This window comes from Oncorhynchus nerka, unplaced genomic scaffold (genome assembly GCF_034236695.1).
Source record: "Oncorhynchus nerka isolate Pitt River unplaced genomic scaffold, Oner_Uvic_2.0 unplaced_scaffold_897, whole genome shotgun sequence".
Taxonomy (NCBI): Eukaryota; Metazoa; Chordata; class Actinopteri; order Salmoniformes; family Salmonidae; genus Oncorhynchus; species Oncorhynchus nerka.
Genome location: NW_027040398.1, coordinates 145,679 through 173,119, shown reverse-complemented (window position 1 = coordinate 173,119; position 27,441 = coordinate 145,679). Strand labels below are relative to the sequence as shown.

Below are 27,441 nucleotides of genomic sequence, written 5' to 3'. Positions count from 1 at the left end.
TTATATACAGCATGGAGAGGAACAGTAGGTATATACAGCATGGAGAGGAACAGTAGGTTCTATACAGCATGGAGAGGGACAGTAGGTATATACAGCATGGAGAGGAACAGTAGGTTATATACAGCATGGAGAGGGACAGTAGGTCTATACAGCATGGAGAGGAACAGTAGGTTCTATACAGCATGGAGAGGAACAGTAGGTATATACAGCATGGAGAGGAACAGTAGGTTATATACAGCATGGAGAGGGACAGTAGGTATATACAGCATGGAGAGGAACAGTAGGTTCTATACAGCATGGAGAGGGACAGTAGGTATATACAGCATGGAGAGGAACAGTAGGTATATACAGCATGGAGAGGGACAGTAGGTATATACAGCATGGAGAGGGACAGTAGGTATATACAGCATGGAGAGGAACAGTAGGTATATACAGCATGGAGAGGAACAGTAGGTATATACAGCATGGAGAGGAACAGTAGGTTCTATACAGCATGGAGAGGGACAGTAGGTATATACAGCATGGAGAGGGACAGTAGATCTATGCAGCATGGAGAGGGACAGTAGGTATATACAGCATGGAGAGGGACAGTAGGTCTATGCAGCATGGAAAGGGACAGTAGTTCTATGCAGCATGGAGAGGGACAGTAGGTCTATGCAGCATGGAGAGGGACAGTAGGTCTATGCAGCATGGAGAGGGACAGTAGGTCTATGCAGCATGGCGAGGGACAGTAGGTATATACAGCATGGAGAGGGACAGTAGATCTATACAGCATGGAGAGGGACAGTAGGTATATACACCATGGAGAGGAACAGTAGGTTCTATGCAGCATGGATAGGAACAGTAGGTTCTATACAGCATGGAGAGGAACAGTAGGTTCTATACAGCATGGAGAGGGACGGTAGGTTCTATACAGCATGGATAGGAACAGTAGGTCTATGCAGCATGGATAGGAACAGTAGGTATATGCAGCATGGAGAGGGACAGTAGGTTCTATACAGCATGGATAGGAACAGTGGGTATATGCAGCATGGAGAGGGACAGTAGGTATATGCCGCATGGATAGGAACAGTAGGTATATGCAGCATGGAGAGGGACAGTAGGTTCTATACAGCATGGAAAGGGACAGTAGGTATATACATTATGGAAAGGGACAGTAGGTATATACAGCATGGAAAGGGACAGTAGGTATATACATTATGGATAGGGACAGTAGGTTTACACAGCATGGAGAGGGACAGTAGGTCTATACAGTATGGAGAGGGACAGTAGGTCTACACAGCATGGATAGGGACAGTAGGTTTACACAGCATGGAGAGGGACAGTAGGTCTATACAGTATGGAGAGGGACAGTAGGTCTATACAGTATGGAGAGGGACAGTAGGTCTACACAGCATGGATAGGGACAGTAGGTTTACACAGCATGGAGAGGGACAGTAGGTTTACACAGCATGGAGAGGGACAGTAGGTCTATACAGTATGGAGAGGGACAGTAGGTCTATACAGTATGGAGAGGGACAGTAGGTATATACAGCATGGAGAGACACAGTAGGTATATACAGCATGGAGAGGGACAGTAGATCTATACAGCATGGAGAGGGACAGTAGGTCTATGCAGCATGGAAAGGGACAGTAGTTCTATGCAGCATGGAGAGGGACAGTAGGTCTATGCAGCATGGAGAGGGACAGTAGGTCTATGCAGCATGGAGAGGGACAGTAGGTCTATGCAACATGGAGAGGGACAGTAGGTCTATACAGCATGGAGAGGGACAGTAGATCTATACAGCATGGAGAGGGACAGTAGATCTATGCAGCATGGAGAGGAACAGTGGGTATATACAGCATGGATAGGAACAGTAGGTCTATACAGCATGGATAGGAACAGTAGGTATATGCAGCATGGAGAGGGACAGTAGGTATATGCCGCATGGATAGGAACAGTAGGTATATGCAGCATGGAGAGGGACAGTAGATCTATGCAGCATGGATAGGAACAGTAGGTATATACAGCATGGATAGGAACAGTAGGTATATGCAGCATGGAGAGGGACAGTAGGTATATGCAGCATGGATAGGAACAGTAGGTATATACAGCATGGATAGGAACAGTAGGTATATGCAGCATGGAGAGGGACAGTAGGTCTATGCAGCATGGATAGGAACAGTGGGTATATGCAGCATGGTTAGGAACAGTAGGTCTATGCAGCATGGATAGGAACAGTAGGTCTATGCAACATGGTTAGGAACAGTAGGTATATGCAGCATGGTTAGGAACAGTAGGTCTATGCAGCATGGATAGGAACAGTAGGTCTATGCAACATGGTTAGGAACAGTAGGTATATGCAGCATGGTTAGGAACAGTAGGTCTATGCAGCATGGTTAGGAACAGTAGGTCTATGCAGCATGGATAGGAACAGTAGGTATATGCAGCATGGAGAGGGACAATAGATCTATGCAGCATGTGATTCACTCAGTAAATCAATAGAACAGGCAGTGGTCCAAGTGCTGCAGTCAGATATCTGAGGAGAGACGTGTGTCATTCAGTCAGTGTTTCTCTATTAACTTTTCCCTTGTGATCTCTCCCTCCATTTCTCTCCCCCTTTATCTCTCTACCTCTCTCTCTTTCTCTGTCTTTCTATATCCCTCTCTACCTCTCTTCCCCCACTACCTTTCTCTGCATCTCCAGTCTGTCAGTGACTTCTGTACAGATCCTAACACCTTTGTGCTCAACTCCACCCACTTCAACTCTGGGACCAGCTCAGGTACAGTAGTGCATCGCTGCACACTAACAAAGAGTCTCTGATCATTTCATTCATATAGCCATTCATTTTGATGCTGAAAGGCCCTGACACACTTTATTCATTGCTGATTGATGGTCTGCTGCTGTCCTCTGTCCTATCCAGACGTGTTGGATTATTACCTGACCTGCAGCAGACGTATGAACAGCCCTTTCCAGCAGGTAGTAACTGTTCTCTGTAGATGCTGTGTCTCACGTAGTGGTGTTAGGGGATCAGGGTTTCAATAACACATGGACTCTTCTGAGTGCCCTGAAATTAGTGGGCTGGACCAATGTAAATATATGGGGGTTTGTATTATTTCTGGGCAGCTCTGTAATTCCAAACCTGGTGGCACTGATATAGGACAGTAAGTAAACTTGTATTATCTGATAGGTACTGATCAGAATGTTTATAGATTATACAGTGTTAGCATGATGATGATGCTTAGCTAAGCAATATTTTCAATGACCTGTTGTCTGCAGCTGCTGACCCAGTCACAGAGGGCCCTTTCCAGCATTCACACACACCTATCCAGCCTGGACCGGAATGCTCTCCCACAGGTCCCCAAGGCAGAGGTACATCACACTGGGCCAGGGTGCAACCCATGACACAAAATGGCTGCCAAATATATAAAGCACAGTGTCATGTTTATGAAACTGAGTGTGATATTATCCTTACCTATTGTCGTTGTAGAAGTCACTCAGGGAGGTTCAGCAGATTCTCAATGCCACAGAGGGCAACTTTCACCAGCTGGTGGCGCTACTCCACTGTCGAGGTCTCAACAAAGTAGGCCTGGTGTTTAACATGGGGTGTAATGGTCTCTGGTGTGTTCTTGCTGTTTTCTCAAGTCTTTTAGCTCTTTCTGTCTCTGTTTCTTAGGATTATATTGACTCTTTGAAAGGCCTGTGCTCTGACGGGATGGAGGGATTGCTCTACCTCTCCCTCTACTCTTTCCTTTCGGCTCTGGCCTTCACTGCCATCCTCTGTTCCCTGCCCGGCGCCTGGAGAAGCTTCCCCAGGTGTGTGTCTGTGTGAGCGAGAGATCGAGATATGTTATTGATGTCATAATGTTGTTGCTTAAGTTTTGTACATCATAGTTTAACATTTCCTCTGAACATGCTCAGCAGTAAGGTAAGGTTGTACTATATAGAGGTGCATCTCTAGGCGTGGGTTGACGTACTGGATGGATATGTAATTCACTACTGTACCACCAGGTCTGTCAGAGCTTCTGTCTGTGTGTCTGTCTGTAGTAAACAGCATCCAACTGTGTCACAGCCAGAAACATGAAGGGAAAAACAGATTCAGAGATCAACAAGGGGATTATTTTTTTCTATTTGCGAATATCGATGTAAAATTAACAGGAGGTCTGTATTCCAGAGGACATTGCTGAATGCACCATCACAAACCCATTCATTTAACAGATAAAAACATATATACAGTGAGGGAAAAAAGTATTTGATCCCCTGCTGATTTTGTATGTTCGCCCACTGACAAAGAAATGATCAGTCTATAATTTTAATGGTAGATTTATTTTAACAGTGAGAGACAGAATAACAACAAAATAATCCAGAAAAACTCATGTCAAAAATGTTATAAATTGATTTGCATTTGAATGAGGGAAATAAGTATTTGACCCCTCTGCAAAGCATGACTTAGTACTTGGTGGCAAAACCCTTGTTGGCAATCACAGAGGTCAGACGTTTCTTGTAGTTGGCCACCAGGTTTGCACACATCTCAGGAGGTATTTTGTCCCACTCCTCTTTGCAGATCTTCTCCAAGTCATTAAGGTTTTGAGGCTGACGTTTGGCGACTGGCTAGGCCACTCCAGGACCTTAATGTGCTTCTTCTTGAGCCACTCCTTTGTTGCCTTGGCTGTGTGTTTTGGGTCATTGTTATGCTGGAATACCTATCCACGACCCATTTTCAATGACCTGGCTGAGGGAAGGAGGTTCTCACCCAAGATTTGATGGTACATCGTCCCTTTGATGCGGTGAAGTTGTCCTGTCCCCTTTGCAGAAAAACACCCTCAAAGCATAATGTTTCCACCTCCATGTTTGATGGTGGGGATGATGTTCTTGGGGTCATAGGCAGCATTCCTCCTCCTCCAAACACGGTGAGTTGAGTTGATGCCAAAGAGCTCCATTTTGGTCTCATCTGACCACAACACTTTCACCCAGTTGTCCTCTGAATCATTCAGATGTTCATTGGCAAACTTCAGACGGGCATGTATATGTGCTTTCTTGAGCAGGTGGACCTTGCGGGCGCTGCAGGATTTCAGTCCTTCACGGCGTAGTGTGTTACCAATTGTTTTCTTGGTGACTATGGTCCCAGCTGCCTTGAGATCATTGACAAGATCCTCCCGTGTAGTTCTGGGCTGATTCCTCACCGTTCTCATGATCATTACAACTCCACGAGGTGAGATCTTGCATGGAGCCCCAGGCCGAGGAAGATTGACAGTTCTTTTGTGTTTCTTCCATTTGCGAATAATCGCACCAACTGTTGTCACCTTCTCACAAAGCTGCTTGGCGATGGTCTTGTAGCCCATTCCAGCCTAGTGTAGATCTACAATCTTATCCCTGACATCCTTGGAGAGCTCTTTGGTCTTGGCCATGGTGGAGAGTTTGGAATCTGATTGATTGATTGCTTCTGTGGACAGGTGTCTTTTATACAGGTAACAAACTGAGATTAGGAGCACTCCCTTTAAGTGTGTGCTCTAATCTCAGCTCGTTACCTTATAAAAGACACCTGGGAGCCAGAAATCTTTCTGATTGAGAGGGGGTCAAATACTTATTTCCCTCATTAAAATGCAAATCAATTCATAACATTTTTGACATGTGTTTATCTGGATTTTTTTGTTGTTATTCTGTCTCCCACTGTTCAAATAAATCTACCATTAAAATGATAGACGGATCATTTCTTTGTCAGTGGGCAAACGTACAAATGCAGCAGGGGATCAGATACGTTTTCCCTCACTGTATACAGTACTGTGCAAAAGTTTTAGGCAGGTGTGAAAATAGGCTGTAAAGTAAGAATGCTTTAAAAAATAGACATGTTAATAGTTAACAAAATGCAAAGTGAGCGAACAGAAGAAAAATCTACATCAAATCCATATTTGGTGTGACCACCCTTTGCCTTCAAAACAGCATCAATTCTTCTAAACTGTACACTTACAGACAGTTTTTGAAGTAACTCGGCAGGTAAGTTGGCCCAAACATCTTGGAGAACTAACCACAGTTCTTCTGTGGATTTAGGCAGCCTGAGGTGCTTCTCTCTCTTCATGTAAACCCAGCCAGACTCGATGATGTTGAGATCAGGGCTCTGTGGGGGCCGTACCATCACTTCCAGGACTCCTTGTTCTTCTTTATGCTGAAGATAGTTCTTAATGACTTTCGCTGTATGTTTGGGGTCATTGTCATGCTGCAGATAAAATTTGGGGCCAATCAGATGCTTCCCAGATGGTATTGCATGATGGATAAGTATCTGCCTGTACTTCTCAGAAATGAATTGATGATCATTAACACCTGTTTGGTATAATTGTTTAATCATACACCTGACTATATGCCTACAAAATCCCTGACTTTGTGCAGGTGTACCTACAAGAATTGATGCTGTTTTGAAGGCAAAGGGTGGTCACACCAAATATGGATTGGTTTAGATTTTTCTTCTGTTCACTCATTTTGCATTTTGTTTATTGATAAATATAATCTATTAATATGTATATTTATGAAAGCATTCTTACTTTACAGCATTTTCTCACACCTGCCTAAAACGTTCACACAGTACTGTATATTATTATTTTACAACTATTTTTTGTTTTCTTGTACAGTAGGGTAAAAGTACACAGATGTTGTGGCTCTCTTCCACACATGTACAGTGTGTTCCATATCTGTTCCATTGGATTTAAAGGTTCATACAAAGTGTTACTAAAAACCCTAATTGTTGTTCTCATGAGTTCTCCTCTACCCTCTCTCCGACGGGTGACAGTGATTCCGAGGAGTATGAAGATTCGGACAGCGAGAGCGAGGACCCCTTCACTTCCCATCAGGCACGTAGACAGCCGGCCGTGGGGTCTCAGCGAGGGGCCCTGCCCCCCTTCTATAATTACCAGGGGGCCGGGTGGACTCCTCCATTTTCTAGCGCGCCACCCCTCCCGTGAGTAACACAGACACACAGACACACAGACAGACAGACAGAGTTGCCTCAGTGAGACCCCCAGTGAATAAGATGAAGTTGCCCCCAGTCACTGATCTAAGGTCAGTTTTTTTTTACTATAGTGGCTGAGGATGAAGACTTGGAGATTAAGCTGATCCTAGATCTGTGCCTTGGTGTAACTTCAACTCAAAGCTCCCAACTGAAGCCAACAAGATCAGGACACTCATATAGGCCCAGTATGGAGTAGTGGAGCGTGCATGAACACACACAGACCTACTGACTAAGTCTGTAATGTTAATGAGCATAAGTGAAGGATAGGCACAAAACAGAGACACACAGAGGTTTTAGATGCACAGCTTGAAAAGACACACATATTTACTTCACCACACCCTGTAATGTTACATGAACACTTGGCAAACATTTGACATTGTGAATACATTGGATATAGTTCTATCTCACACCCACCCAGACATGTACAGTGATGGAGTAGTCAGAACCCCTCTGCCTCCATATAGACGCATACGGATCACTTTGTCAGGGGAAGCAAACACACGCAACGCAGACAGACACACAGACAGGTCTACTGTGGACTACAGGGTAGGCAGAGAAACAGACGCACAGACAGATCTACGGTGGACCGCAGGGTAGGCAGAGAAACAGACACACAGACAGATCTATTGTGGACTGCAGGGTAGGCAGAGAAACAGACACACAGACAGATCTACTGTGGACTGCAGGGTAGGCAGAGAAACAGACACACAGACAGATCTACTGTGGACTGCAGGGTAGGCAGAGAAAGAGACACACAGACAGATCTACTGTGGACTGCAGGGTAGGCAGAGAAACAGACACACAGACAGATCTACTGTGGACTGCAGGGTAGGCAGAGAAACAGACACACAGACAGATCTACTGTGGACTGCAGGGTAGGCAGAGAAACAGACACAACTCCAGAAGTCTGTCTTTCTGTGTGTCTGTCTATCGGTCTGTCGCACCTTCCAAGACAGACATAGACCGGTCCGATCGATCACTCACAGATCTTGAGTGTGTTTCAAATGACACCCTATTCACCATATAGTGCACTACTTTGGGCCAAGTGTCCGAAAGTAGTGCACTATATGGGGAATAGGGTGTCATTTGAGACACATACATTAATACTGCGGAGATATGAGGCTCAGGTTGACCTAGGTAAAACCCCATCACTCCCACCCACCATCCACACTGTGGTGTCCAAGTCTCATGTTATCAAGTCTCTCAAATTACTCTCACCTCTCTCTCTTTCTGTCTCTGTCCTTTATTATTTCTTTATCACTCTCTCACTCTCTCGGTCTTTCACTCCCTCTCACTGTCACTTCCTCTCTTTCACTCTCTCACTCTCTGTCTTTCACTCTCTCACTCTCTCTGTCTTTCACTCCCTCTCACTGTCACTTCCTCTCTTTCACTCTCTCACTCTCTGTCTTTCACTCTCTCACTCTCTGTCTTTCACTCCCTCTCACTGTCACTTCCTCTCTTTCACTCTCTCACTCTCTGTCTTTCACTCTCTCACTCTCTGTCTTTCACTCCCTCTCACTGTCTCTTCCTCTCTTTCATTCACTCTCTCTCTCTCTCGGTCTTTCACTCTCTCTGTCTTTCACTCCCTCTCACTTTCACTCTCTCGGTCTTTCACTCCCTCTCACTTCACTCTCGGTCTTTCACTCCCTCTCACTGTCACTTCCTCTCTTTCACTCCCTCTCACTGTCACTTCCTCTCTTTCACTCCCTCTCACTGTCACTCCCTCTCACTGTCACTTTCTCTCTCTCACTCTCTTTCTATACTTTGCCAGTCCAGTTAATGCCCTAAGAAGTGTACTTTCCTACCTTGTGTCTTAGCATGTAGAACATAACTAAATGCCAAGTCCCGTTAATGCCCTAAGAAGTGTACTTTCCTACCTTATGTCTTAGCATGTAGAACATAACTAAATGCCAAGTCCAGTTAATGCCCTAAGAAGTGTACTTTCCTACCTTATGTCTTAGCATGTAGAACATAACTAAATGCCAAGTCCAGTTAATGCCCTAAGAAATGTACTTTCCTACCTTATGTCTTAGCATGTAGAACATAACTAAATGCCAAGTCCAGTTAATGCCCTAAGAAGTGTATTTTCCTACCTTGTGTCTTAGCATGTAGAACATAACTAAATGCCAAGTCCCGTTAATGCCCTAAGAAGTGTACTTTCCTACCTTATGTCTTAGCATGTAGAACATAACTAAATGCCAAGTCCAGTTAATGCCCTAAGAAGTGTACTTTCCTACCTTGTGTCTTAGCATGTAGAACATAACTAAATGCCAAGTCCAGTTAATGCCCTAAGAAGTGTATTCTCCTACCTTATGTCTTAGCATGTAGAACATAACTAAATGCCAAGTCCAGTTAATGCCCTAAGAAGTGTACTTTCCTACCTTATGCCTTAGCATGTAGAACATAACTAAATGCCAAGTCCAGTTAATGCCCTAAGAAGTGTACTTTCCTACCTTATGTCTTAGCATGTAGAACATAACTAAATGCCAAGTCCAGTTGGTGTATTCAGGCGCTGTAAACACTGTGATCGACAGTGGCCCTAGCCTAGATCTAATAGTAACAGTATCATGACCAAACTGCCCAGAGTAAAGTAACTCAGATTCCAGGTACCCAATAAACAATAAGAATGCAGTGGACTCCTGATAAATGCTCTGGTTTGGGGCCGTCTGTAAAGCACACACTAAAGTGGAGCATGTGGATATCCAGAGCAATTAAAAATGAATGTATTTTGAATTGGGACTGGTGAAGTTTTAAATTGCCATGCACGTACACGTTGTACACAAATGTGCACTTCATCATTGTACATGAGTTTACATTTCCCAAAGTGCACTTCTCAGGAGTGGACTGTGTGTATAATATCTGTGTCCCCATGCTGAAACCTCCAGCTATCCCCCTGCCTACGTAGATATAGTGCCCTAATAACACTAATGCCACCAGTTATAAGGAGGTTTCTACATCACCATTTCGCTAATCGCTCTTCCTCCCTTTCTCTTCTTACCCCACCTCGGTTCCCTACTTTGGTCCACCTCCCTCTTTTTGTTTTTCTCAATGTGTCTCATCCCTTTTTCCCCTCTCTCTCACTCATTCTCCACTCCTTCTCCTCTTCCTCCTCTTCTGCCTTCCTGCTTTTCCTTTCGTTTCCTCTCTCTTTCTGTCTCTTTTCAGGACTCCAAACGTTTCCTCCAATGGCAACCCTGGCTATGAGAGCCTACCCCTGACTGACAGGCAGTCCCCACCCCCCTCTGTGAGTTCCTTTGTATTCGTGACATCCTAATCTGTGCCATTTGTCATCACTAGGTGTGTAAACCGTCACTCGAGGTGTTATTTGCCTGTACGTTTGTCATTAGTCGATAATAAACATTCTGGATCTAACTAACTGGTGGTGGTGATGGTAGTGATGGTGGTGGTGGTAGTGGTGATGGTAGTGATGGTAATGGTGGTGGTGGTAGTGGTGATGGTAGTGATGGTAGTGGTGGTGGTGGTAGTGATGATGATGGTAGTGGTGGTGATGGTAGTGGTGATGGTGGTGGTGGTAGTGGGGATGGTGGTGATGGTGGTAGTGGTGGTGATGGTAGTGGTGATGGTAGTGGGGATGGTGGTGGTGGTGGTAGTGGGGATGGTGGTGATGGTAGTGGTGGTGATGGTAGTGGGGATGGTAGTGATGGTAGTGATGGTAGTGGTGATGGTAGTGATGGTAGTGGTGATGGTAGTGATGGTAGTGGTGATGGTAGTGATGGTAGTGGTGATGGTGGTGGTGGTAGTGGTGATGGTGGTGGTGATGGTAGTGATGGTAGTGGTGATGGTGGTGGTGGTAGTGGGGATGGTGGTGGTGGTGGTAGTGGGGATGGTGGTGATGGTAGTGGTGGTGCGGGTGGTGATGGTAGTGGTGGTGATGGTAGTGGGGATGGTGGTGGTGGTGGTGTGGCTCCAACCTCACAGGGCCCTGTAGGCCAGGAGTGTAGACAAGGGTGGGCCTGGGTAGCGTTGGCCAGGAGTGTAGACCAGGGTGGGCCTGGGTAGCGTTGGCCAGGAGTGTAGACAAGGGTGGGCCTGGGTAGCGTTGGCCAGGAGTGTAGACATGGGTGGGCCTGGGTAGCGTTGGCCAGGAGTGTAGACCAGGGTGGGCCTGGGTAGCGTTGGCCAGGAGTGTAGACAAGGGTGGGCCTGGGTAGCGTTGGCCAGGAGTGTAGACAAGGGTGGGCCTGGGTAGCGTTGGCCAGGAGTGTAGACATGGGTGGGCCTGGGTAGCGTTGGCCAGGAGTGTAGACAAGGGTGGGCCTGGGTAGCGTTGGCCAGGAGTGTAGACAAGGGTGGGCCTGGGTAGCGTTGGCCAGGAGTGTAGACCAGGGTGGGCCTGGGTAGCGTTGGCCAGGAGTGTAGACAAGGATGGGCCTGGGTAGCGTTGGCCAGGAGTGTAGACAAGGGTGGGCCTGGGTAGCGTTGGCCAGGAGTGTAGACAAGGGTGGGCCTGGGTAGCGTTGGCCAGGAGTGTAGACAAGGGTGGGCCTGGGTAGCGTTGGCCAGGAGTGTAGACATGGGTGGGCCTGGGTGCGTTGGCCAGGAGTGTAGACAAGGTGGGCCTGGGTAGCGTTGGCCAGGAGTGTAGACAAGGGTGGGCCTGGGTAGCGTTGGCCAGGAGTGTAGACCAGGGTGGGCCTGGGTAGCGTTGGCCAGGAGTGTAGACATGGGTGGGCCTGGGTAGCGTTGGCCAGGAGTGTAGACCAGGGTGGGCCTGGGTAGCGTTGGCCAGGAGTGTAGACATGGGTGGGCCTGGGTAGCGTTGGCCAGGAGTGTAGACATGGGTGGGCCTGGGTAGCGTTGGCCAGGAGTGTAGACATGGGTGGGCCTGGGTAGCGTTGGCCAGGAGTGTAGACATGGGTGGGCCTGGGTAGCGTTGGCCAGGGGTGGGCCAAGGGTGGGCCTGGGTAGCGTTGGCCAGGAGTGTAGACATGGGTGGGCCTGGGTAGCGTTGGCCAGGAGTGTAGACATGGGTGGGCCTGGGTAGCGTTGGCCAGGAGTGTAGACATGGGTGGGCCTGGGTAGCGTTGGCCAGGAGTGTAGACATGGGTGGGCCTGGGTAGCGTTGGACCAGGGTGGGCCTGGGTAGCGTAGACCAGAGGTGACATGGGTGGGCCTGGGTAGCGTTGGCCAGGAGTGTAGACAAGGGTGGGCCTGGGTAGCGTTGGCCAGGAGTGTAGACCAGGGTGGGCCTGGGTAGCGTTGGCCAGGAGTGTAGACATGGGTGGGCCTGGGTAGCGTTGGCCAGGAGTGTAGACCAGGGTGGGCCTGGGTAGCGTTGGCCAGGAGTGTAGACATGGGTGGGCCTGGGTAGCGTTGGCCAGGAGTGTAGACCAGGGTGGGCCTGGGTAGCGTTGGCCAGGAGTGTAGACCAGGGTGGGCCTGGGTAGCGTTGGCCAGGAGTGTAGACATGGGTGGGCCTGGGTAGCGTTGGCCAGGAGTGTAGACCAGGGTGGGCCTGGGTAGCGTTGGCCAGGAGTGTAGACATGGGTGGGCCTGGGTAGCGTTGGCCAGGAGTGTAGACCAGGGTGGGCCTGGGTAGCGTTGGCCCATCTACCAACTAAATTCTGTCCTTGCACCTGCTGTAAACTGGCATTCTTTTTTTTATTCAAATAACCTAAAGTATGTGTACTATCGCTTGAATGGGAAAACTCACTTTCTGCCCCTAACAACTAACTCCGTCGGTTGTCACCTCTCTGACTTTGGACATGCTAGAAAGGACGTACATACAGTGGTTTCTGACCACAAACCTGAGACTTAACCCTAACCATTACCCTACCTTTGTCCTTTCTAGCATTGCCATCCCAGTCCTAACTTTTACAACAGTCCCTGGTGCTTGTGGTAGAAGTTGTCTCCATCCACCTCTGATCTGGGATCAGATTACCTGACACCCATTCCTAACCTTAACCATGTGGAGGTAAAGACCCTGGATCAGTGGTTGTGGATAACTTCTACCTCCTCTACCCCTGTTGTTAGGGGAATAACGTGACCACGTGAGTGCTCATCTTCCTACATGAGATGATTTTGAAACCAATTTGAATAATGGAGATTTCTTGTTGTTTTCTTGTCTCCCTTCTCTCTGCACACCCTCCTCTGTGGATCTTCAATGGCGGCTCCCCCATATCGAATCAAAACGCTGTTTCTGAAAGTACAGTACTCTCCCAGCATGCTGACTGGTTACGGGGGTAGTCAAACACACCCCAACTCCGCCCATTCAAGGAACCTGTATTCACGCTAATTTTTTTTTATGTTTAAAAAAGTATAGAATTTTTTTTTGTTTTCTTATGAATGGACACTTTATTGAGATGAAGAAAAAATAACTAATCCCCAAAAATCGAGCTTTAGATGTAAATTAAAGGTGCGTAACGTCAGTACCAACAAGGTTGAATGGCCTGCTGTAGAACCTCACAGTAAACTAATGTCAGATAGATACAGTAGGTAGCATGATTATGAAGAGGTCTGAACCAGGTTCACTCGGTCAAAGTCACCCCTTACAATCCCCCTTGTCTGTCCAGTGTCAACAGTTGCACGGCGAGCCAAAATGGTATTGACGTTACAACATTGTAGTTCTATATTTTTTAAATGTAGCACCAGTTTATTTTCACGTTTTTATATCTATATCTTGTTGTAGAGAAACACTGACACGTAGAAACAAGACACATTTTTGGGTGAATGAATATGCAGTCTCCTCACTTGGTATTCAACGTGCAATTTTTATTTGATTTACTTTTTATAAGTGAAAATTCTGTATCTCCTTTGTATTACCTTCTGATACTATACTGTACATTTCACTGTTGATGACATTATCTAAATCAGGGATGGGCAACTCCTGTCCTTGGGGCCGGAGTGGTGAATAAACTAATTGCATTCTAAACTGAAGATCATGATTAGGCGATTATTGGGAGTCCGGTGCAGAAGGGACACCAAGTCCCCAATGACTGGAGTTGCCCATCCCCTCATGAAACTTTGCTTTTAAAAAGAACATTCAAGAGAGGGCTATTGTACAAACGTCTTTGTAGGCTGAATTGAGAACTACAACTCCCATCCAACCACGAGACCGTTAGAACTACAAATCCCATGCAATGACAGCAGGCACATAGCAATAAAACTCCTGCCACTGGTGCTGCAGTAGCTCTACCGTAAATAGCAATAATAACTATATAGCAGTGGGTTTCTGGGGTCTCTATAGGATGTTATGTACATATGTGATGTCAGATTTCATTGAACACCCTCCTTATCTACTGACCTTGTTAACCCTTGAATTGCGTTTGTATGGTATAATCAATGCTCCTTTTGAATGGCATCCTTTTTCACTCCAGTCTAATATAAATAAAATAATAACAATGAATAAAGTTGCCTTGTTTAAGTCACTCAACTGTGAATGAACTGTGCTGCTGAACCTCTGAAAGACGAGACACATCGTTACATATAAATAACATGTTCTTTATATCCTCTGAGTGTGTGTGTAGCGCGTGTAACAGAAAGACAGTGCTCCCATTCACTTGGATATGCATAGTTAGATGTAGACGCAGACAGAACACAAACATAGAAGCATTATTTTCACACAGTCAGTTGTCAACATGACATCCAGTGCCGCCTCTGTACCTCCTCTTTGCATAGAATAACAAAGACAAACTAGTTCTAACGGATCTACCTCAGTGCATAGAATAACAAAGACAAACTAGTTCTAACTGATCTACCTCGACAGTGCATAGAATAACAAAGACAAACTAGTTCTAACTGATCTACCTCGACAGTGCATAGAATAACAAAGACAAACTAGTTCTAACTGATCTACCTCGACAGTGCATAGAATAACAAAGACAAACTAGTTCTAACTGATCTACCTTGACAGTGCAGTGCATAGAATAACAAAAACAAACCAGTTCTAACTGATCTACCTCGACAGTGCAGTGCATAGGAAGAAGGAAGAGAGAGAAGGAAAAATATATAGATGCAGCTGTAGTGTAGAAATCCAAACAGTCAGTAAACTGTTACAAACAAGTAATTTGGGACAGAAATCCCTCGTCATCTTAAATTATCTTTGGCACTTCGTGTGTCTAAGAGTGCCCACACTCCTCAGCAACCGGTAATGCATTTCCTGAAATATGTACTTTTTGTTAAGCGCCTCTTGTTTTCTAAAATGTTATTTGTTTTTCCAGAGTAGAGTAGGAGTTTGAGTCCCATGCTGAATGAATGAAGGAATGCCCAGGCCAGAGGAATCACTTCCTGAGATCAGAGTTCAGCCAGGTTCCGTACTCCTCCACGTCCCTCCTCACAACCAGGAGCATCTCTGCCACGTCCGGAGACAGAACTTCACTGAGAAATGTACTGTGAGGGAGAGAAGGGGAGTGTGGTGAATGAGAGAGTACAAATGGGAGAGTGAGAGAGACTGGTTTACAAGAGTGCAAAGTACAAACTGTAACAAGCAGACACTGTGGTAAGCCCCATGTGACCACTCCTCTAACAGGATGAGATCAAACTCTGACTAGTAGTCTACCACAGTCAAATTGTGGGCTGCGTTCAAGAGTTCCTGACAGGGTAACTAATGTAAATAAAAATGACAGAGGGACATTTCTGTTTGCAAACAATTAGCATGACAAGTTTAGCATTTGCATATTTTTGCATTTATCACTATCACAGCTGTAAAGTTGGAGATACTGTGTCTTTGATTAAGAGTTGTACAATACATGTCTGCATAGTCGTCCCTCCCATCACTCACCGGAGATCTGCTTCGTTCCCGATGCAGACAGGACTCTTTAGTTTGGAGTCGAGGTTGTAGTAGTGTCCATTAACCTGGCGCACTGCAAGCCAGTGCCGCCGCTTGACGGGGAGGGATACAATTCCAAGAGAGACACGTGACGGAACGTTCAGGATGAACCCCTGGACCTTGTCAACACAGAGACTCTGTACTGTTCTGAGGGAGAAATAGGAAAAGGGACGTAGATTTTGATTTGAAATCAACAGAGTCACTGTGGTGGTGAAGGGGAGGAACAGTAGGAGTAGACAATCTGGCAAAGTTTCCTTATCAGAATATTTTCTTTGGACAATAAAACTTGCTCTTCATGACCTGTAGCGGTACTTGGTTGGATTTGAATTTATTACACAGGTGTATTTCATTGCCAATCATCTCTTCCGAATCTGTCTGGCCCGGAGGTATTTAAGACTGACCTGCGTTTGTCCCACCATACTGCAGCCAACTCTCTGCTCTGTAGGGCAGCCATGATGACGTTGACGTCATAGTTGCCTGTGCCCAGCATCGAGCGGTGAGGGTTCACCACACACTGTGGAGCTAGCCTGGGGAGGAAGGGGAAAGAGGGGAACATGGTAAAAACAGATTCACATGCTCTTGGAACTCATGGAGAAAGTGTTTGTTGGGTGCTCTTTGGATCACAGGCTTATAGCAGTACTTGATGATTTTACATGCAAAGATTGCATATTGAAGAGTCTGTTTTATCATTGACACAAAGAACCCTGTTTAGCCAAAACACCGCCCCCCTAAAGTTGACATTACACACACATCGCCTGACCTAAGTGACCTCACCGCTTGCAGATGTCATCTGCCGTCTCCTTGGTGAACACTTGTTCTTGCAGAACGTTGTTCAGAGCATGAATGGCGCACAACTCCAGTCGCTGCTTCTCATGGAATACCTCTCCTTCGCTCATAATAACCCTGTTGATAGACAAAATACAAACATGTTGACTGTAGCTGTTCAATACATTGTTGAATATATGAACTTTCAACAAAACAGTGAAAAGGGAATGAATTAAACACTTTCCAAGGGAACAAAACAATAGCTATCTCCTCTGTAATACTGCAGAAAAAAACACGGGCATTCGAAGTCCAATAGAATGCTTAATTTCATTCAATTATTAGCTAACTAACTAGATCAGTCTTTACCGTATTGGAAGTTGCCCGCAGTGTAATGGTCAAATAAAGCGGTGTATCAAAGTCAGTAATAGCTCTTTCGGTGCTCTTATTCCACGACAAACAAAATAATAAAATGTACCTAGCGTACACGTAAATCTATTATACATAAACTTGTTGATTTTACGCTCACAAGATCATGCTAGTGAACTCTAGTAAGAATGGGGAAAACCGGAAGCTTGATTGTTGTCGTTCAACTGTCACGCCCGTAAATTGGAGCGAGCGTTGTTTTTGTCTTCGCAGAATTTCTCTGCAACTCATATCAGGCTATCCAATCAGTGATTAGTGCGCGCTGAAAGCCAGGAACTATGCGTGGTGCCAGCAAAGATGGCGCGCCTGGAAAAGCCCATAGACTTAGATAGACATCTCATCATTGTATATGTACTACAGTGTTATGGCGTTTGTGAGAGCAGGGGCAGCGCAATTGAGGGCATCCATTTTCTATGATTTGGTAAACAAACTGAATATGTGCATACCACGGAGATATAATAAGAATTGAAGACTACATCCAATATGTCCGCCCGTTGTTTTCAAGATAATCTACTCACTTTCGCATATGTTGATTAATTTCATGGACCGTCTATATCTGAGATGCAACCGCACAAGGAACGAGCGCAAGCAGTGATCACGTCATCACATCGTCCAAAAACAGAGCAGACGTTTGATGAATATAAAATGTTAATATCTTCGGTTGTGAGTGATGGATTTCAAAGATGTATTGTCTTTTACTAGATGCGTTATGTTGTCCTACATTAATTTCACATTTCCACAAACTTCAGTGTTTCCTTTCAAATGGTATCAAGAATATGCATATCCTTGCTTCAAATCCTGAGCTACAGGCAGTTAGATTTGGGTATGTCATTTTAGGCGAAAATTGAAAAAAAGGGTCCGGTCTTTAAGATTAAACTGCTGTACAGAAGCAAAACTGTGGGAGCAGTCAAAACCATTATTCTAGACCGGAACCCTGTCCTCTTGGTGCATACTGCCACCTGGAGTGCGTTGTTTGAACAGGTATAAAGCTTGCCAATGTACTGCCACCTGCAGTTGTGGAATGTTTGTTCACAAGTATAATGCATTGGCTGATCCCTCCTGGTGACCTGGTTGGAATTATGTGATCCTTCCTTAACCCATAGGAAGTCCCACCCAGTGACTACTTCAAAATGGTGAAAGTGCTCAATGGCGCTGCCCATTCTAAATGAGACATTTGGGCACTAGAGTCCTCTATCTATCTCTATGGGAAAAGCCACACACATCGTGTCCAAATGAGCATTACTAGTTTGTGCCTTAGAAAAAATACTGTTTAACTGTTTAATGTAAATAAAAATGATTGAATTACTTTATTGTATTTTTACAACATTGCAATTAACAGCCATAAAAATCACATTTGACAAAAAAGTATTTGCACATGACACAAGCAATCATGTCATTAATCGAAAAACATTTTCTGATTGCAGAGGGCCACAAGGGAAATCCCTGTGCACTGTTTTCCTACAAATAATTCGAAGAAAACATCCAGAACCATAATCCCGAAATAGAAACACGCAGACAATGTAATGATGAGGCGCACTCTAGTGGTCAATAGAAATACTGCAGGAAAAAGTCTCAGTTGGGGGTTGAAGGCCATAACCTTCCCTTCCAAAATGATGGATACTAGGAATAATTTAAATGTAATGTTACTTGGAATGTACCTTTCCAAATCTCAGGTGTATCACTGTATCTTGAGGATGGCATTAATAATCACTCATCTACATTAATTTACCTTTAAATAACAGGGAAGTTTCTGTCTGGCACATGGTAGGCATTTTCCCATTCTGGCCATTGTGACCATAGTTCTCAGGATGGTTGGTCAGGGTCAGGGGCTTTCAAATTCAATCTGAGCTGATGTCAGTAGACTGGGGTTGGCAGGCTGTGATGTTTTCTATTTTTTTGTTTGTACAGAAGCAACACTTACATTAGATTTGCTGTGAGCTGTAAAAGTTTCCTCCATGCAAGTAATACATGTGATAAGAGTCTTACAGGTACAGATATTTAACCCCTTATTATAATGTTGGATGCCAGTGCTTGATGGTTTGGTACCTTAACCATGAGCAAATAAATGTTTTACCTCATGCAACAAGGGGTTACGTACCCAGGTTTTATTGTGCTGCTCACCAAAAGTCATGAAGAGTGAAATGGTGATTTGTGGAAGATCCTAAACAATTATGTGGACAGGTTTGAGAAATAGCTACATTTGTTGTAAAGGCCTTGGAATGGATGGCATTATGTGTGAACATTAGAATGACGACCATATTGTTAGACAAAGTTGCTATTGTAGTAATTCCCAAGCATATCTAACATTTTGACTAATAGTTCATGCTTCTGATAGCATCAAACGTTCTAAATTCTCTCTGATTTGTTGCATTCTAGCCTGGTTGCCATCTCTGTGTCTCTGCTCAGCTATTACATTCCACTCCTTGCCAAAGCCAATGACAGGAGTGACAAGGAGTTGAATGTTAGCTAAAAAGACTGGTACCTCGACTAGTATTAAATTAAAATCAAATCAAATCCAATTGTATTTGTCACATGCTTCGTAGAAAACAGTCGTAGACTCACAGTGAAATGCTTACATACGGGTCCTTTTCCAACAATGCATAGTTAAAGATCAAATAAAATAAATACAAATAAAATAGAAATAGTAACACAAGGAATAATTATGCAGTGAATAACGTGGGAGTACCAGTACCGAGTCGATGTGAAGGGGTACAACGTCATTTCAGGAAGCTATGTATTGTACATATAGGTGGGGGCAAAGAGAATAGGCAACAGGCTAGATAATATCATTAGCATATGTGGTGATTGTAAAAGTGTGTGGCGTCAGTATGCATATGTGCATAGTCACTGCAGGTAGTCAGAGTTGCCATTTCTCAATATCGTTTAGAAGTCTTATTTATTTTATCTAGGCAAGTCTATGCAAATTTCTTATTTACAATGAGGGCCTAGCCTCTCAAACCCTAACCCAGACAACACCGCCCTACGGGACTCACAATCACGGCCCGTTGTGATACAGCCTGGAAACGAACCAGGCTCTGTAGTGACACCTCTAGTACTGAGACGCAGTGCCTTAGACCGCTGCACCACTCAGAAACTTATTTGGTTTGGGGGTAGAAGCTGTTTAGAGTCCTGTTGGTTCCAGACTTGGTACATTGATTTGATTGGTACCACTTGCGGCAGCAAAGAGAACAGTCTTTGATCATTTGTTGACACTGCCGTCTATGGGTATATTGTATGGTAGAGTTAGGTTCACCGGGATTAGGTTATATTGAAGTTTAGAAAAAAGTTTATATTGTGTGTGTCTGTCAAGATGAAGTCCTACCCTCTGGGTGGGTATGAGTTTTTCAAACGCACCTATGGCTTGGAAGCATTTTTGACATTCTCGACTTTGGATGGCTGGTGGAAATGTCAAGTATGATGACGACGGCGCACCTACGATATGTGATTGGTCTGGTTGGTTAGGTTGTTTGTACACGTGATGTATGGCTAAAATACCGATTGGTCAAGACAACACAATTTCATTTGTGAGACGTAGTCGTGTTCCGTGTCAACGAAAATAGTAGCTGGCTAGCTACTCTAGCACTTGGCCACCACATAACTTTGGCTAAAAACACTTTATTCCAGTAGCTCGCTTCCCTTCACTGTATACGTTGTTTACACCAAAAAGCAGACTGGTTTGAGCAGAATAACGAATTGGGGTTTACGTGCTATCAGTGTGACTGAACTTTTGAGGAGAAGAATTTCAGCTAGCAAGCTGCAGCTGGCTAACGCGTTAGCATAACTTGATCGCTTGCTTGGCCATTCGAGATCTAAATAGTCGGCGATAACTGCATTTATTAATTTATTTGAGGTGTCGTGGACCACTTTCTCATCGATCAAGCATAAGCTGCAACTATTTATTAGTTGCTAGCTACCGTTGCTATTTAGACGAGGATCACAGAGTTAGCTAGCCCCAGTCACCTGAATACTAATATTCTTCGGAAGACATGGTAAGTTAAAATGTTCTACAAACACATTCATAAATGGATACAATTATTGGTTATTTAGCTAGCTAACAAAGCAAGTCAAATTGTTTGCCAGCTGTTTAGCTAACGTTAACTAGCTAACTACAGTAACGTTACTTTGCCGAGACCTAACTTAGCTAACTAGTTAAGTTGGGTAGCTAACGTTAGTTGGTTATTTGCTTGCTATAGTTAACTAACTGGCGTTATAACGTTAGCTACGATTTTCTTTCGCAGGCTAGTTCAGTGTTGACACTTCTCCCGAACACAATTTAAATGGTAAACTGTCCAACATAAAGATTAATCACTAACTAACTTCGACACGATTGTCAGCAAATTAACTATCATAACGTTAGCACACCCCAAAGTTGGCGTATGTAGCTACCTATGCAAGTTAGCTAGCTACCTAATGATGATTTGGTTACCTAATGTTAGCTTGCTAGTTAGATATCTTATTTCCTCTCTTTTAGCGAAATTGAGGAGTTGTAATGAGAACTACATCAATGTGTTACACAATTGGGCGATTTAATGGGAACGTTACATTAGCTATTTGACTTGACAATAATGTGAACTAGTCAGTAATTTTAGCCAGCAATGCTACCATTAGCTAGCTTTCGGCTAACTGTTAATTCGCTAGCTAGCTGCAACCTAGCTTTATTTGGTAAAGACAGAATGGATAACTTGATGTCCGTTTTGTATGGCTAGAAAATGCTTATACAATATCGTAACTTTGACCGGTTTGTACATTTATCAATGAAGTAAACTGCCAGACATTGGCTGAAATCGCAGTTGTCAGTTGTGACACAGCTTATCCACTGCACTACATTTACATTTAAGTCATTTAGCAGACGCTCTTATCCAGAGCGACTTACAAATTGGTGCGTTCACCGCACTCTCATGATATTAACGTGAATCACCACCTGGCCTGTACTGTATTCGACTCAACTCCACGATTTACGATGGAGTTGAGCAGCGACTAGTGTGGGCAAACTGGAATTCCTTAGTCCCATACAATTCCATTTTTAGCAAAAACTTCAGATTATAGCATCCAAAGAATAGCCCGCAATTACACATAAATTAAATCAGTAGTTTTTTATTCAAATTGATTTTGTGACTAAGGAGCTCCAGTCTGTTCACACGAATCGTAGCTCATCTCCATCATAAATCGTGGAGTTGAGTTTATCGGCTACAGGCATAAGGCTTATCAGACAGTAGATGGCTACATTGATTCTGAGCAACCATTTTGGTGACCGCTTTACTGAAATTGTCCCTTACTGAGATTTTCCTGTTATTAATGTGTTTGTGATCATGGGATGTGTGGTTTCCATATCTATAGTATTTACCATATTTGCACCTTTCTGTTGGTAGTGGGACAGAATAGTAATGTGTGTGTGCCCCATTTATAGAACTCCAATGTAGAGAACTTGCCGCCCCAGGTTCTGCGTCTGGTGTACAAAGAGGTGTCTGCACTAGCTGCAGATCCCCCTGAGGGCATCAAGATCTACCCCAGCGAAGAAGACATCACAGAACTCCATACAGCCATTGAGGGACCAGGTAATGCATACCTCTGTCATGGGAAATGTTTTGTCTGCCTAGGAAAGCTGTAATGTAGAACATGCTGGGGTTGACATTAAGCTCTCAAAGGTGCTTGTCTATCGGGCAAGTACAGGCAAAGGTCATAGTCACTTGCCCAAAAAACGAAAATGGTCTTTTACACATACAAATGTAAAAAATTTGAACATTGTTTGAATGAGTCAGCATACTTATGAACTATTCAAACCCGTTTTTTCACAAGTTTCATGCTAATTCTGTAAAGAAGTTATCTTAAGGCGTCAGCATGCTTCAGTTCATCTGGTGGTTAGCCGAAGTCAGACGAGTGTGCTCGCATACTTTAAAAGACCTTCGCTTGGAAAAACAAGTAAAAAGCAGAAATAGTATTGTTTGTCAATTTTTAAACGCCATAGCCAGTATACACTTCCTCAACATAGGCAGAATTAATCTAACTCAATAAATCTGTCAATAGTTTTGATGTTTTTGACAAGGATGTTTGCAGTATTTCGCAATTAAACATTTTCATGAAAATGAGTCGTCTCTTGTTGAATGACAACCGACTTCACTGAAGAATCCCTACTGTTGGCCAATCACTGACAAAGGGGTGTAGACTTCGGATATGGACTCTGGCTACCAACTTTGGCTTGCCGCAAGAAAAAATGTACGCCCAAACAACAACAGACAAAAATGACTGAAGTCCAAAACTAACAAAAACGGCACAAAATATTGTCTTAATATATGCACAAACTCTTCCGAACTGTTTTGGCTGGGAAGCATGCAGACGCCTTTACTCTGACAGACTTCTGATGAAAAGGGTTAAAGTGTGTGTTAAAGTATGAAGTGATGATCACACATGTAAAATACTCCATAGCGGCATGAAATTTAAGTCTCCGATACTTTTGTGTACTTTTTAGACAATAGTTCTGAAAGTAGCTCTCAGCAGCCAAAAGTGGTACTTGGAAATTGCATACTATCGCTCTGCTGAGTGTATCTTGTTGACTGTCACTCAAATGGTGAGGAGCTGAAGCGCATTTGCTGAAACTAATTGCTATGGGTGGGCCCAGGGGCTGGGGCTGGCCCATGTGGGCCCAGGGGCTGGCCCATGTGGGCCTAGGGGCTGGGGCTGGCCCATGTGGGCCCAGGGGCTGGGGATGGCCCATGTGGGCCCATGGCTTGGGGATGGCCCATGTGGGCCCAGGGGCTGGGGCTGGCCCATGTGGGCCCAGGGGCTGGGGCTGGCCCAGGGGCTGGGGCTGGCCCATGTGGGCCCTGGGGCTGGGGCTATTTGCCTTCATCAAAACAATGTTTTTGTTACATATGTCCATCTGTAACCTATTCTAAATGACAGACTAGCAGTTCGCTAAATGGACCAGATGCATAATCTGCAGCTTGTAGTTGGAACACATTTCCCTACTTTAATTAACCAGTCCATTTTGAATTTGTGATAAAGCTGTTGTGATTTGGCAAGGAATGTAGCTTGTCTACAGTTTTGTTTGTGTATCCCATCTGTTAGATGCATTTTTATAGGCAGTAATTTCTATAGTCTTAATGGGAGCTTGGGTGCGCAACTCGTTTGTGTAGAGGGAGCGGTCGGATCTGAGTGGAGTGAGAAGAGTAACGGAGGTGAAAGAGAATGTAGGGAGAACTGTGTGATCACTTGGCTTGATTTTTTATTTTATTGAGTCGCTTATGCACATTAACAAATTGAACTCGAGTCGACGTGAATGAACGCTAGTCTTCAGGACAAAAGGCAGATTCCACCTTACCGACTGTTCAGTTTACCTGCCCTGGACAACCAGTAATGTCAACCCCTGCTTGACGTGGTTTATTTATTGTGCTTCAATAGAAGGAACCCCGTTTGCCGGGGGTGTTTTCCGGATGCGCCTGGTCCTGGGGAAGGACTTCCCTGCTGCACCACCGAAAGGCTACTTCCTAACCAAGATCTTCCACCCTAATGTGGGCCACAAGGGAGAGATCTGTGTCAACGTCCTGAAGAGGGACTGGAGGGCAGAGCTGGGACTCAGACATGTATTACTGGTAAGAAACATTTAAGCATCTCTATAGGTGCTTCTTTTAATAATCCAAAATAGCAATGGGTGAAAGAAAATATTGTATCTGGTGCATTTTCTATTCTTAACATATTGTTTAGTGGTTCAAGGAAAACCTTGAAATATACCCTGACGACTCACCGGTGCTCATTCTCTCTCTCCCCTCAGACTATCAAGTGCCTTATGATCCATCCCAACCCTGAGTCGGCTCTCAACGAGGAGGCGGGTCGTCTGCTCCTGGAGGACTATACAGAGTATGCGTCCCGTGCTCGCCTCCTGACTGAGATCCATGCCATGGGGGGGCATGGGGGGACGTCGGGGGTGCCCCAGGACCCCGCCGATGGCCCCCAGCCCAAAAAACACGCAGGGGACCCTACCAAGAGGGCGATGGGGCCAGGGGTTGCCCCCTCTGCTGCTCTGGGTAACGGAGCCAATGGAAGCAGTACTACCTCCAGCAGTAGTAGTAGCAATAGTAATGTTGTAGGGAAGAAGAAAACTGATAAAAAGCGAGCGTTGAGACGACTCTAATGCTGTTTGGAGTCTTCTCAGTGTGTGTATTGAATATTGTTCCCCTCTCCCAGACTCTTTCTATACCCCTGACTGTACTGTCCCTTTTGTACTCATTGCATCTTGTATTCCTGTTCATTCCTTGTTGCCATATATTCTCCCAATCCCCTGTGGATAAATCCATATACATTCAATTACTTTTTGACAGCACCCCTTTTTGATTTGAATGAAACCTTCCATACATATTTGTCTGTTGTAGAAGTGCTTAGAAAGTGAGTTTTTGGACCTCTGTCAAAACACAAAAGATTAAGGTGCTCAAAGTTGACCCCTTTTGCGAACCTCACCACACAATGAGACATCCATGTCAACATCACTGGAAAAGATAAATGGTTGAGATTTGATATATTTTAAAAGCTTGCGAACCGGGTTGTCAGACTATTTAGTCATTTTTTTGGTTGAGTGGGGTATGCAAAATGAGGCAACTTTGAGCACCTTGATATCCTGAATGTTTATGGCATTTAGGTCCAAAACATCACTACTTTCTGACCACTTCCATGGTAAAACATGTCTGGAACGTTTTGTTTAAAACAAAAGGGGTGTTGTGACTGAATTGAAATGGGTTCACCGCTGTGTGTTAGTTCTCTCCATGGTTCCTCGCTGACATGATCAGAGAAAGGTTTTTATTGTGTTTCATACACGGCACTAGTGATTGTGTGTGTCATACAGTAGCTACCCAGCTCAATACTGTTTGAGCTTCAGTCTGACTCATCTCCCCCATCTGAAATTAGGCTTCTTTCTGTTCAGTGTTCACTAAACAAAATGTCTTAGATATTTTTCAGAAACAGAAAATGCCTCTTTCTTTCACCACCCCCTTCTTGACATGGCTCCTGTTGCTGAAATGGTACTGTGTACTGCCCAGCTAGCCTCGTGTTGGGAAACTGGTGAGATGTTTTGTCACGTCTGAGTTGAGTTACCTTATACGAGATCAGGTTGTCGGAAGGGAGTAAGGGTAGAGGACTTATTAGAAGATTATGCAATGTTTTTTATTCATAGAGTGAAACACAACATGATGAGATGGTCATTCATTGGGTAGTCAAATGAGGAAGCAGCAATGAGCAGTTTTCCTAGAAAATGTTTGTCTAGTCGTGGTCGAAATGAGATGGACACGAAGGGAGCAACATTTGGTCTGATTATTACTTTAAAGAATGATTTCACCCCTATTTTTTTGTATATGTTTATCCCCATGTATGACTATTCTGTTTTTGCATTTTTACAAAATTGTCATTGTTTATTCATTGTCCAGTATTTGAAGAGTGGTTTTAAAGTGACATGCCTATATTCAGATGTCTTGGTGCGTGTATGAAGTAGGTTATTGTCCATCCAGGATTAGGTTAGGGTGCAGGATTGTGCATATCATTGATTTATTAATTATATCCCATATATAATTATGGATATTTATTTATATGGTCATAGCGGCACATCTGGTCTTTAGTACTGATTTGCCAATAGTCTACTTGTGAACCTTTTTTATTGTAAAATGTTTTTCATTTGATTTGTATGGATCAAATACCTGCTCCGGTCATATGCACTATCCAGCTCCTATCCTATTCAGAATTGTGGGAAAACAATGTATTTGTCAATAGGGAAGCCTCAACAGATTTGATAGAAAGGAACTCCTCAGTCGATATGCTCCTCTGGCTGGGTTTCCTGGGCATGTTTTCTCCCTCCGATCTAAATGCATGTTGGCGCCTACATTTCCCAGGGAAACAATCAACAGTTTTCTTTTACTTCGGTGGGAAAAGGTGTCTGGGAAACAGTCATTGAGCGAAACTTAATGGGTTGGTATTTTTGTGTCCATTTTAAGTTATTTAAATGAATAAATTAGGAAAATGTGGGAAAATGTATCATTTAGTTGTTTCTTCAGTGTTGGTAAGATATTGAACACATTATGGTGTGAATAGCATTGCTCTCTGGTACAGTAGTATAATAACAGGGAAGGGAGAAATCACATTTTGAGAGCCCCCAATGTAGGTTGTTTATCTGGGGCATATTTCATAGTAAAAACAGGATTAATTTCATCTGTAAAGGTCTGAGTACACGGGATGGGTGAAAAAGCAACTGGGGAGACGAGTCGAAGGAGGGAGCCACTACACTCTTGAGCTCCACCCATTGTCATGAATTCCATACACACATGTTTAGTCTAGTGGAATGTGCCCCCAGCAAGCAGGCTGTCAGTTGACGTACGTGATGAAGGGCTCCTTCCTCTGGCTTGGCTGCAGTGAGCAGCATGCAGAGCCACCAGCTACCCATCTGGGTGGAAATATCTGCCTGATCCTGGTAGTTGCCCCCAGACACCTGGGTGTTGGGCTGGAGGTGAT

At 44.4% G+C, this 27,441-nt stretch overlaps 3 protein-coding genes across 10 annotated transcripts in view; 2 read left to right on the top strand and 1 right to left on the bottom strand.

Annotated features, from left to right (window-relative positions):
* LOC115119448 (protein tweety homolog 1-like) overlaps positions 1 to 14,368 on the top strand; it is a 48,211-nt gene extending 33,843 nt beyond the window's left edge. Inside the window, exons 8-15 of one of the 8 annotated variants that reach the window (XR_010463591.1) lie at positions 2,687 to 2,762; positions 2,904 to 2,959; positions 3,260 to 3,352; positions 3,471 to 3,563; positions 3,657 to 3,796; positions 6,762 to 6,929; positions 8,752 to 10,224; positions 13,153 to 13,172. Coding sequence is in view for 6 of the 8 variants with exons in the window: in XM_065016708.1 (XP_064872780.1) it covers positions 2,687 to 2,762; positions 2,904 to 2,959; positions 3,260 to 3,352; positions 3,471 to 3,563; positions 3,657 to 3,796; positions 6,762 to 6,929; positions 10,146 to 10,224; positions 13,153 to 13,236 (789 nt within the window). In the remaining 2 variants the exon portion in view is untranslated. Of the gene's footprint in view, positions 1 to 2,686; positions 2,763 to 2,903; positions 2,960 to 3,259; positions 3,353 to 3,470; positions 3,564 to 3,656; positions 3,797 to 6,761; positions 6,930 to 8,751; positions 10,225 to 13,147 lie in introns of all 8 variants that reach the window. The other 7 variants (XR_010463592.1, XM_065016709.1, XM_065016708.1 and 4 more) reach the window with 7 other exon arrangements.
* Positions 14,369 to 14,420: 52 nt separating this feature from the next.
* On the bottom strand, positions 14,421 to 17,195 carry LOC115124428 (josephin-2-like). Its single transcript, XM_029653858.2, has 5 exons — positions 16,900 to 17,195; positions 16,543 to 16,671; positions 16,170 to 16,295; positions 15,721 to 15,915; positions 14,421 to 15,329 (listed from the first exon to the last, which is right to left on the bottom strand). The coding sequence occupies exons 2-5, from the start codon at positions 16,662 to 16,664 to the stop codon at positions 15,221 to 15,223; spliced, it is 552 nt and encodes a 183-aa protein (XP_029509718.1). The 5' UTR covers positions 16,665 to 16,671; positions 16,900 to 17,195; the 3' UTR covers positions 14,421 to 15,220.
* Positions 17,196 to 20,470: 3,275 nt separating this feature from the next.
* On the top strand, positions 20,471 to 26,967 carry LOC115124426 (ubiquitin-conjugating enzyme E2 S). The gene is made up of 4 exons (XM_029653856.2): positions 20,471 to 20,945; positions 22,364 to 22,511; positions 24,355 to 24,545; positions 24,725 to 26,967. The coding sequence occupies exons 1-4, from the start codon at positions 20,943 to 20,945 to the stop codon at positions 25,082 to 25,084; spliced, it is 702 nt and encodes a 233-aa protein (XP_029509716.1). The 5' UTR covers positions 20,471 to 20,942; the 3' UTR covers positions 25,085 to 26,967.
* Positions 26,968 to 27,441: the final 474 nt, after the last annotated feature.